The 11,923-nt window shown below is 52.0% G+C and overlaps 2 protein-coding genes and 1 pseudogene across 2 annotated transcripts; 2 read left to right on the forward strand and 1 right to left on the reverse strand.

Moving 5' to 3' along the window:
• Positions 1–7,384: 7,384 nt before the first annotated feature.
• LOC123172648 (germin-like protein 9-1) lies at positions 7,385–8,107 on the reverse strand. The gene has a single exon (XM_044589593.1). The coding sequence runs from the start codon at positions 8,105–8,107 to the stop codon at positions 7,385–7,387; it is 723 nt and encodes a 240-aa protein (XP_044445528.1).
• Positions 8,108–8,925: 818 nt separating this feature from the next.
• LOC123172646 (putative germin-like protein 9-2) lies at positions 8,926–9,573 on the forward strand. The gene has a single exon (XM_044589591.1). It carries the CDS (start codon positions 8,926–8,928, stop codon positions 9,571–9,573), a length of 648 nt encoding a protein of 215 aa, XP_044445526.1.
• A 1,394-nt stretch (positions 9,574–10,967) lies between these two features.
• On the forward strand, positions 10,968–11,657 carry LOC123172642 (germin-like protein 9-3; annotated as a pseudogene).
• Positions 11,658–11,923: the final 266 nt, after the last annotated feature.

Below are 11,923 nucleotides of genomic sequence, written 5' to 3' on the forward strand. Positions count from 1 at the left end.
TCGGGCGCGTCCATTTCATTGAGATGCGGCAAAGGCTGGGGATGATCGGCGTAGTGCAGTGAGATTAAGGGGGTGAAATGTTAGCCTAAATAATCTCATGCATGCAGCATTGTTTACTTTCTGTTTCTTGTAATAAAGCATGCAAAGTCATGCACGTAGTGGAGAGCTGCGCCTCTCCGTAGGATACTCCCACCTCCTGGTCTTGGTCACTGATCGATCCAGTCGCTGGATGGAGCGACTCTCGCGGATCGCAGCTGCCAGGCCGGGAGGTGGTTAGTGGAGTCCTGTACGATGGATAAGATGAGGAATAACAGAACAGAAAACGCTGCGCGTTGTGGCAGCACAAAACCTCTCGCGAGTTCATCTTCTTCCTCGCTCAATATCTCTCTCTGACTCGCTCGATCGACAACAACATTTGGCATCAGAGCCTCGGGTGTTTGTTTCTCGGAGCAGCGGCGGTGTTTGATCCGCCGTGGTCATGTCTGGCGACGAGTCGGACGGGAAGAACAAGGGCGGCGGAAGGTCGCCGACGAAGACGCCTTCACCCAAAGCGCCGCTCGCGCGCCTCACCGGCAGCGGCGAGTATCGGGTGGTAGAGCGCGTCGTGCGCGAGGAGGCGGGGGCGTCCATGATGCTCACGCGCACTAACTACATGGAGTGGGCGCTTGTGATGAAGGTGAAGCTCCAGGTCACCCGGGTCTGGCCCGCGGTGACCGACGACGTCGCCGATGAAAACGACGACCGGCGCGCGCTGCAGATCATTCTCACCGGCGTTCCGCCGGAGATGCTGCATGTACTGGCCGCCAAGGACACGGCGAAGACGGCGTGGGAGATGATCCGGACGATGCGGATGGGCAGTGAGCGCGCCCGCGAAGCCAAGGCACAGGTGCGCCGGCGAGAATTCGAGGATCTCCGGTTCAAGGACGGAGAGTCCGTCGAAGATTTCGGGCTGCGTCTCGCCGCCCTCGTCGCGGATCTGGAGCTATACGGCGATCCCATCACCGAACACAAGGCCGTTCAGAAATTTCTTCGTGTGGTGCCGCGGAAGTATCGACCGATGGCCATGGCGATCGAATCTCTGATCGACCTGAAGACCATGACCATCGAGGAACTCGTCGGGCGTTTCTCGGCTTGCGAGGATCACTATGACCTCGACGACGCCACGCAGTCCACCGGGCGCCTCATGCTCACGCACGAGGAGTGGGTGGCCAGAGAAAAACAAATCGGTGGCGGCGGGTCGTCGTTCAGCGCAGGCAGCGGCAAGAACAAGTCGCCCGCTAAACACAAAGGCGCGGGCGGCGGCAAGCCTACGTCGGGAAACCAGGGTGCAGGCGGATCGGGCGGCTCAGGCGGCAAGAAAAAGAAAGGGAAATGCCATCACTGCGGCATCCCGGGGCACTGGAAGAAGGAGTGCAGGACGTGGCTCCGTGAACAGCAGCAGAAAGGCACCCAGGAGCAGGCAAATCTGGTGCAAGGCGGGGCGGAGCACGACCCAGGTCTGTACATGGCCGTGGCCACCACTGTTTCCACACCACAGATCGCCGTGCCGCAGGAGGTCTTCCTCAACGAAGAAAAGGTTATGCCAGTGCCCTCGCCGGACGGAGTATGGTACTTCGACACCGGCGCCAGCAGCCACATGACGGGCGACAAGGGAGTCTTTGCATCACTTGACGAAACTGTGCATGGCACGGTGAAGTTCGGCGACGGCTCTGTGGTGGCCATATGCGGACGCGGCTCGGTGGTCTTTCGCTGTCAGGGCGGAGGGCAGCGCGTGCTCACTGGTGTTTTTCACATCCCGAGCCTGCGCACGAACATTGTCTCAGTTGGACAGCTAGACGAAGCGGGCTGCATCGTCAACATCCAAGATGGCGTGATGACCATCCAGGACCCAGAGCGGCGAACACTGGCATACATCCGTCGCTCTGGAAATCGCCTGTACACTGGAGCGCTGGAGATCGACACGCCCAAGTGCTTGCTGGCGTTGGGAGACGACGCAACCTGGCGTTGGCACGCGCGCATGGGGCATTTGCACTTCCGCGCTCTCCGCACTATGTCATCGAAGCAGATGGTGAGGGGCATGCCAGTGATCGACCACGTCGAAGAGTATTGTGATGGGTGCGCCCTCGGAAAGCAACATCGCACGCCGTTCCCGCAAGTCGCCGCGTACCGTGCAGAGCACGGGCTGGAGCTCGTGCACACTGACCTTTGTGGGCCGATCGAGCCGACCACACCAGGAGGAAGCAAGTACTTTTTGCTGATCGTGGATGACTATAGTCGGTACATGTGGCTGGAGCTGCTCAAGTCCAAAGATGAGGCCTTTGCAAGGTTCAGAAAGGTGCAAACTCTTGCGGAGGCAGAGGGAAACTGCAGACTGCGCGCGTTCAGGTCTGATCGCGGCGGCGAGTTCAATTCCGCGAATTCAGGGCCTATTGTGAAGAGATCGGTGTCAAGCACTTCACCACTGCCCCATACTCACCACAACAAAATGGAGTGGTAGAGCGGCGGAACCAGACGGTCGTGGAAATGGCCAGGTGCATGTTGAAGAGCATGGACATGCCGGCGTACTTCTGGGCGGAGGCGGTGAGGACCGCCGTGTATGTGCTGAACCGCGCGCCCACGCGCAGTCTAAAGGGTGTCACGCCTTATGAGGCGTGGCACGGCCGCAAGCCCAGCGTGCATCACCTGCGCACGTTCGGGTGCACGGTTCACGTCAAGAACGTCGGCCCCGGTGTCACCAAGCTCAGTGATCGTTCGACGGCGATGGTTTTCATCGGGTACGAGGAAGGTTCCAAGGCCTACCGTGTGTACAACCCAGCAACAAAGAAGGTGCAGGTGACCCGGGACGTGGTGTTTGAAGAAAGCAGGCCATGGACATGGCGCGCTCCGGGCGTGGCAGAAAACCGCGCTGCGCCGACCACTTTCACCGTGGTGTATACCACTGCCAGCAGAGTGCATGAGATAGACGCCGGGTCTCCCGTGTGTGCCTCGACACCGCAAAGCTCTCCAACAACCTCAACGCTTGCACCTGCGGACTCTCCTGCTGGGATGAACACGCCTGCTTCGAGAGCACCAGGGACACCACAGTCCGCTCTGGCTACACCCGCTACAGCTGTGGAAGATCGCTCGGCCACGCCCCAGTCGCACGACTCCAGGCATGATCTGCCAACTGGACAGCCGGTTCGCTACCGGAGCATCACAAGTGTGCTGGAGGAGACTGAAGATCAGGCTGTGCGCGAACAGTTTGAGCGTTGTCTGCTCGTGCGCTGTCTGTTCAGTGCCGAGGAGCCGCGCGACGTAGACGAGGCACTAGGAAGCAAGGCATGGAAGGACGCCATGGATGTCGAGATGCAGTCCATCATCGACAATGGTACATGGGAGCTCGCTCAGCTCCCGCCTGAGCACAAAGCGATCGGACTGAAATGGGTGTATCGTGTCAAGCGCGATCCGGCGGGGAATGTTGTCAAGCACAAAGCTCGCCTCGTCGCAAAGGGATACGTTCAGCGCCAGGGGGTGGATTTTGAAGAAGTCTTTGCTCCTGTGGCTCGTATGGAAACTGTCAGGCTACTGCTCGCGCTTGCCGCGCACTCTGGCTGGGAGGTCCATCACATGGACGTGAAATCAGCATTCCTGAACGGTGATCTCAGTGAGGAGGTTTATGTTGCACAGCCTCCGGGATACGAGGTTCCTGGCCAAGAGGGAAGGGTACTGCGTCTGCACAAAGCATTGTATGGACTGCATCAGGCGCCACGCGCATGGTATGCTAAGCTGGATGAGACCCTCTCCTCTCTTGGCTTCACACGAAGTGCTCTAGAGCATGCAGTGTACAGACGGGGCAACTCACAGTCTTTCCTGCTGGTAGGAGTGTATGTCGATGATTTGATCATCACAGGGACAAATGCAGCAGATATAATCTCCTTCAAAGATCAGATGCAACAGCTCTTTAAGATGAGCGATCTTGGACAGTTGAGTTACTATCTGGGTATTGAAGTGCAGCAAAACAGCGGTGGAATCACACTCAGCCAGAAGAGTTACGCTGGCAAGATCTTGGAAATGGCAGATATGAGCAACTGCAACAGTTGTCACACGCCAATGGACTGTCGCCTCAAACTGAAGAAAGAGGACGATGGTGATCTGTTTGATGCCACTCTGTATCGCAGGATAATTGGAAGTCTGCGCTACCTAGTGACCACAACACCAGATATTGCACATTCAGTGGGTATAGTCAGTAGATTCATGGAGAAACCAAGCACTCATCACTGGGCAGCAGTTAAGCAAATCCTAAGGTACATCAAAGGCACTATGCGTTATGGGTGCAACTACAGGAGGGGCCATGAAACTGCTGAACTTCTTGGATTCAGTGACAGCGACCACGCTGGAGATACTGGCGATCGCAAGAGCACATCCGGGCATGTCTTCTTTCTTGGTAAGAATCTGGTAACCTGGAGCTCTCAGAAGCAAAAGATTGTGGCCCTCTCTTCTTGCGAAGCTGAATACGTTGCAATAGCAGCTGCCACTTGTCAGGGACTGTGGCTGAGCCGATTACTGGAGGATATCACAGGTACCTCACCGGCGCAGTTCAAGCTTCTGGTGGACAACAAATCAGCCATAGCTCTGAGCAAGAACCCAGTTCATCATGATCGAAGCAAACATATCGATTTAAGTTTCACTTCGTGCGAGATTGTATGGAGAAGAAGCAAATGGAGATAGATCATGTTGGGACTCAAGATCAGCTCGCCGATGCACTGACCAAAGCTCTCGGGCGCGTCCATTTCATTGAGATGCGGCAAAGGCTGGGGATGATCGGCGTAGTGCAGTGAGATTAAGGGGGTGAAATGTTAGCCTAAATAATCTCATGCATGCAGCATTGTTTACTTTCTGTTTCTTGTAATAAAGCATGCAAAGTCATGCACGTAGTGGAGAGCTGCGCCTCTCCGTAGGATACTCCCACCTCCTGGTCTTGGTCACTGATCGATCCAGTCGCTGGATGGAGCGACTCTCGCGGATCGCAGCTGCCAGGCCGGGAGGTGGTTAGTGGAGTCCTGTACGATGGATAAGATGAGGAATAACAGAACAGAAAACGCTGCGCGTTGTGGCAGCACAAAACCTCTCGCGAGTTCATCTTCTTCCTCGCTCAATATCTCTCTCTGACTCGCTCGATCGACAACAACATGGGTAACCCCGTGTTCGCCGACCCGCCTGAAATCATACGCGTCCTCATCGGTGACACTCCGCTCGACGCCGTGCTTGACAACAGCAAGCGAGAGGAGTTCTTTGTGTATGACGCCCGCGTCCCCTCGCTCGTGCACCTCCCGCACCCCGGCCACCACCAGTGCTTTATCGATAGCACGGCCGGCATCGTACGCCAGTGCCGCGGCTGCCATGATGGAGCCGGTGGCCACAACTGCGCCTACGTCATTGCCGCGCGCAGTCTCGTTGGTTCGGGTTCGACAACCCTTCCCATCTCTGGCTGTACCACTCCGACACTGGCGCCTGGAGCAAGCAGCCGGTGGCGGTCCTCGAGCCACTCCCCGACAACTACACGCACAAGACGATCGCCGTGGGAGGAGACAAGGGCACGGTGGCCTGGGTAAACCTCTCGGGCAGCATCGTCTTGTGCGACGTGCTCGACGAGCGCCCCACGCTCCGGTTTTTACCACTGCCGCCGCCGGTGGAGCCTACGGACGCGTCTACCCAGGACGTGGCCGTCGTCGGTGGCTCTACAATAATCAAGTACGTCGACCTGCAGCCCAGCACGCATGGCTGGAAGGCCGCGGTGTGGAGCATCGGCATTGGTACTAGTACTATCTTGTCTCCGGAGGACTGGCGCATCGATTACGAGCTCGACTCCTCTGAGTTGCGACCAGACATTGATGGTACCGTAGCTCCTCACATTGGCCTGCCCAAGCTGAGCCTGCAAGAGGACGGCATTGTGTACTTCCTCACCAAGGTTGACTACCGCCACACACACCTTATACACAGATGCTCGCCGAGTTTAGCCCGACCAGGAGTGTCGGTTTCTCCTTCGACTACGATGCTAGTAGGATCTCCAAATATCTCAGAGTTGCTCCACGTGTTAATTGAACACACCGTGGAGATAGTCATAGATCATGAACAACATACGAAATTAACATGCATGACATGGAAGCACACGTAAAGCAGCATTTATATTAGGGCGGATAATTAGCGGTTTATTGTCGAAACTATATTCATTCGATCTGACTTGTAGATCCGTGTAAAATTTTCTTTTAAGTTTTTCTTCTTATATTTTATATGTTCTTTTTTTCCTTATTCGAAAAGGGGAATGACCCCGGCCCTGGAGAAAAAAATTATGTTCTTTCATTTGACCGAGACTTCGTTAAATCTCAGTCGACTGAGATCTAGTCACACCCTTTAATGAAATTATGAACTGAGCATAATCTGCCCATCGGGATTCAGTTCCTAGACTTGGCACGGGTGATCACATTTCCCCCTGGATTTATTCTAGCTTTCCCCACACTATTCTTTCAATGGTATAGCATGGCTGTCAACTAGGAGGTGTCTATGACGACTTTCTTTATCTCAAGATCCGCTGGCTTAGTCTTTCGAAGGTGCTCATAGGATAGGGTGAGTGTGTGTGTTTGTCAGCATCTATGTATGTATTGTGTTTCTCATAAAAAAAATTATGAAGTTTATATATTTGTGCCAATTTCTTTTATTTGGTGCAGAGCTCTAAAGTGCATCACCAAACGAATATCTTGTCAAAGGTTTATGTTGTACGACTAGATATAAGGTTTATATTGTCAAAGATTTACATATACGTGTTTATGATGAACTTTTTATATATAAATGGTGCTTTTAATTGAAGTATAATTTAGCATCAAGGGGATACAAACACAATGATCACACAACCAGTCTCTACATGATTAGAATGCAAATAACCAACATCAACACATACACAAGAAAGATTACATTTGCAAAAACCAGTCATACAAGACTGAAACTATAACTAGGCAGAGGAAAAAAGAAAAAAATGAATCGTTCAAAACAATAGATGATGAAATACAGCAACCATCGGCATCAACCATCTCTGTACAACACAAGAAATGATACAATAAGGTGGACAATGCACTTATATTCCGACATTTATATGATTCATTCACTAGAGAATTATTGAAATGTTGAAGAATCATCTTAAATCCAAACATCAGTTGACCCAAATTATAGACCCAACCGACCAAAAATTATGCATCGAAATGTCAACTTCAAAATTCATCTAAAAAAACTACTCGGATGCACAATTATTTAAAAATCATCACAAAATTTAAATGACCGGAAGTACTTTTGAAATATAAGGTCGTGAATAACGGACAATAAGATGAAACCACAGCTCTCACAAGATCCCAAATCAAAGCAACAATGCGGCTGCGAAGCCAACCAGGAGCGAGAAGCATGCCGGCACCAGCGACGCGGCACCGTTCTTGGGCGCCGGAGGGGAATCCGGAGCGGGAGCGGGAGCGGGCGGCGCAAGGTCATGCTCGAGCGCGTGCACGGTGGCCTCGTCGACGTGGAGCGACTTCTCGAGGATGGCGTCCGGGATGCCAGACTCGAAGAGCGTCACGGGCAGCGAGACGGTGCCGGGGCTGGCGCTTCCGAAGGCCGAGAAGGCGCGCGCCATGTGCTCGCCGCCGTTGAACTGGAAGTGCACCATGCCCTTGGGGAACACAAACATGTCGCCCGTCTGCAGCGTCTGCGCGTACAGCTCGTTTTTGGTCTCGTCGACGAGGCCCACCAACAGCGGGCCCTGCACCACGTAGAGCAGCTCCGAGGCCCTGGGGTGGACGTGCGGCGGGTTGACGGTGCCGGGGCCGAAGACGAGCGCCGCGTAGGAGACGGACTGGCCCAGCAGCGCGGGGAACTCGGCCGCGGTGGCCTTGGACACTGTGAACTTGGCCGGGTTGGCGGAGTTGTCGGCGATGAGGCCGGTGTAGGTGAAGAAGGCGCCGTCGAGCACGGACGCGTTGGCGCCCGGGGGCACGACGAAGTCCGTGAGGATGTCCGGGTCGCTGGCGTGGGCGACGAAGGCCACACCGAGGAGGACGAGCAGAGTAATAAGAGGCGATGGCGCCATTTTCGCTGAGTTGTAAGGTTGTGTGATCGGTGGAGGTCGCCGGCTGGAAGCTATTTGTAGGAGTCGCCAGGGCATTGGAAGAGCCGTCAAGATGACACTGCCAGCTGGAGCAAATTTAGCTGGCCATCACAATTGTTGTTTCCAATGTTTGACAGGAAACTAGCAAATTTGTAAGCATCGATGAAGCTCTTGTGACAGTTCATAGTTACTTTGAGACCTGATAATACTAAGTCCAGTGCTACATTACATATTTGCAGGGTTTTGGTGGACTCATACAGCTGTAATTTACCAAGTCGAGAGTGAGACACAAAGTAGTGCCAAAGTTTTGATCAGAATGCTAATAATTTTCCTAATTTGCATGCAGGTATATCCATATGCATTGTACACCCTCCGTTTCTAAATTTATGTCTTTTTAGAGATTTCAATATGAACTACATATAGATGTATATAGATATATTTTAAAGTGCAGATTCACTCATTTTGCTTCATATGTAGTCTATATTAGAATTTGTAAAAAGACTTATATTTAGGAACGGAGGGAGTATATCCATATGCATGGCTGGAGACACCAAAGAGTAGCATGACATTGGCCAGTTAATTCTTCCTCAGATGTGTGCCAATTAGCCCTAGCGTGCGTGGGTGCATGCGTGGGTACGTGCGTGGGTGCGTGCGTGTTGCAGCTTGGTGTTCATCATATCTGTCGATCGATTTTCTGTATAAATAACACAAGCAGATCTGCAAGATCTTCACCGCATCTCACAACCACACCGTCCACCCATCACTCTCTTACCAACGTTGTAGCTACTCATTCAACTTCAATGGCATCCATGAACTACTACTCTTTGGTGTTGGTGGTGGTTTCATTGGTCTGGGCACCTCTGGCTGTCGTGGCCGGCGATCCAGACATCCTTGGTGACTTCATCGTGCCGGCGCCGATGGTTGGCATGCCGCCGACGAACATCACCGGTGACTTCTTCACCTACACTGACTTCGGTGCCGCAAACGAGACCATGCCGTGGCCTCCACAGTATTTCATTGTGATCAAGGCCAATATGGGGGCGTTCCCTGCGCTCAACGGGCAGAGTGTGTCCTATGCCATGCTCGTGTTCCCCTCCGGATACGTCAACCCGCCGCACACCCATCCGCGCGCTGCTGAGTTGCTGTTTGTCCACAGCGGTGCGCTCTCCGTCGGGTTTGTTGACACTGCCGGTAAGCTCTACACACAGGACCTCGTGGCCGGTGACATATTTGTGTTCCCCAAGGGCCTCGTGCACTACCAGTACAACCAGGGCCCCAACCCTGCCACCGCGTTCTCGGCCTTTGGCAGTGCCGCCCCGGGCACCGTGAATGTGCCTGCCTCCGTGTTCGGCACCGGCGTTGACGACGTCTTGCTTGCCAAGTCCTTCAAGACTGACTTTTGGACGGTGCAGAAGCTCAAGGCAGCGCTCACTCCACCACCCAAGTGATTCGTTTGTGCTCTTGTCGCTCTTGTTCTTCATCACTGTATCGCCCCTGCCGCAAACTAATAAGGCCACCATGCTAGTGAATGATAGTGGCATAATCCCGGTTGTATTGTTAGTTTCAGTTGTGATTGTTGTGACTTGTAATAATATGCTTCTTGTGGTTTGTGAGTTGATATTGTGATCGTGTCAAATTTATTTAATCATCGTGTGAAGAATGTGCCGTCAAATACACTTTTGTCTGTCATGCAACTCTTTTCTTTTTCCTTGCATTGTTACATGTAAACTCTGCCATGTTACTTTCAGTGTGAGTGTGTGACGTATTATAGTAATTATACATTTGAGTAGAGTGTTGTGGTTCCGTTTCGATATTGTTTCAGCCCCAAAGATGCCTAAACTCCACCGTGTGATAAGCCGGTGCTGCTTTTGACGCTTCATCCTCTCGTGTTTTGGAGCTTTTGCTGCTCACTAAACTAAAAACTCCACGAGGTGCTTTTGGAGTTTGCGGCTGTGTGTGTGTGTGTGTGTGTGTGTGTGTGTGTGTGTGTGTGTGTGAGTGGACACGATGCTCTTGTGACATTTAATGGTTAATACTTAATAATGCAGTGTTAAAACAGACACACAGTTGTAGGCTATTTGCTGAACAGTTCAGATTGGTGAAGTTGAGAGTGAGAGACACAAACGCCCAGGTTTTATTTATTAGAATGATAAAAAATGTTTCTGAGTTGCATTTCTTGGAGACACCAAAGAGTTGCATGCATAGGCCAGTTAAATCTTCCTCAGATGTGTGTGCTAGCTAGCTGGTAACAGCTTGCAATTCTAGAATGCTCATACATCACCCTAGATGTCATAGACTCTTCGTCACATAAATAGGTTGCCCGCTTGTGTAACACAGCAAGCAGCCCAACATCTTTCACCAGCCTCCATCAATAATTCTCGAGTTTTTTATGGTACATCATAATACTTCTAGAACCGAGTTATTAAATCATCGTTGATTAGCGGGGTAGTTTTGTCTTCTTCTTTTTTTTTGTTTCTTTAAGTAGTAAAATCCCTCACGGTGACCATCCTCCTGCGGACTCGTTGATGCCATCGCCAGTCATCAACGGGCATGTCCAACAATAGATCGGAGCTGGCCTCCGTGCCATTAAGTGGGAGCCCCAAGTCTCCAACTGGGCATCGCATCAACCAACAGTGAGAGTTTTGGTACTTATTTTGTAGGTCTTCCAATTTTGCTCCTTGAACAAAATATACTACTGGTTTTTTCTAGTAGTATTAGTGGATCTAGCCCCTTGAATGACTTGAAATAGACTGCTCGTATTATTCTGATGTACCGTAAAAGGCCTCTAATTCTCTTAGCACAGCTAAGTTATTAGCTTAGCTTGCAGATACATTCAATTTCAATGGATTCCATGAGCTCCTACACCTTAGTATTGGTGGCCGTTGCATTGGTCTCGGCGCCACTGGCCGCCGTTGTCAGCGACCCAGACATCCTCACCGACTTTGTCGTCCCAAAAAATATGTATGGGAAAGCACCAACGAACAGCACTGGTGACTTCTGCACCTAAACCGGCTTCCGCGCCGTCATAAACATGACCATGCCGATGCCGATGCCGGGGGCATAGAACTTCACTGTAACCAAGGCTACCATGATGGAGTTCCCAGCCCTTAACGGGAAGAGCGTGTCCTATGCCTTGCTCAGGTTCCCCTCAGAATCCATCAATCCCCCGCACACACACCCGCGTGCCGCTGAGCTGTTTCTTGTCCTCAACGGTGCCCTCTCTGTCGGCTTTGTGGACACAACCAGCAAGCTCTACACGCAAGACTTGGCCGTCGGTGACATTTTTGCGTTCCCCAAGGGTATGGTGCACTACCAATCCAACCCGGGGCAAAGCCCAGCAATCGATCTCTCGGCCTTTGGTAGTGTCGCCGCGGGCACCTTATCCGTTCCCGTTACCATGTTCGGCACGGATGCTGATGATGAGGTGCTCGCCAAGTCATTGAAGACTGACATGCCCACCATACAAAAGCTCAAGGCGGCAGTCACTCCGCCACCCAAGAAATGTTCCGTTAGTGTATTGCAATCGCCATGAATAATAATGTCATCAAGCTCCCGAGTGATAGTGGAGTAAACCTTGTGTTCTTGTGAGTTTTAAGTTGTTTAATAATATGCTTGTTGTGACTTGTGAGTTGTTTGTCGTGGCCATGTCAAATATTATTTGATTTGGGTGTTAAGATTATGCCATCAAATATACATGTGTCTATTATGCAACTCTTCTTACATGGCGTTGTGGTACCGTGTCGTCGTACAGATCGGCGCCAATGACCACGGACAGGGCGGCGTTCGAGCATTCTCAGT

This window comes from Triticum aestivum, unplaced genomic scaffold (genome assembly GCF_018294505.1).
Source record: "Triticum aestivum cultivar Chinese Spring unplaced genomic scaffold, IWGSC CS RefSeq v2.1 scaffold11157, whole genome shotgun sequence".
NCBI classification, from domain to species: domain Eukaryota; kingdom Viridiplantae; phylum Streptophyta; class Magnoliopsida; order Poales; family Poaceae; genus Triticum; species Triticum aestivum.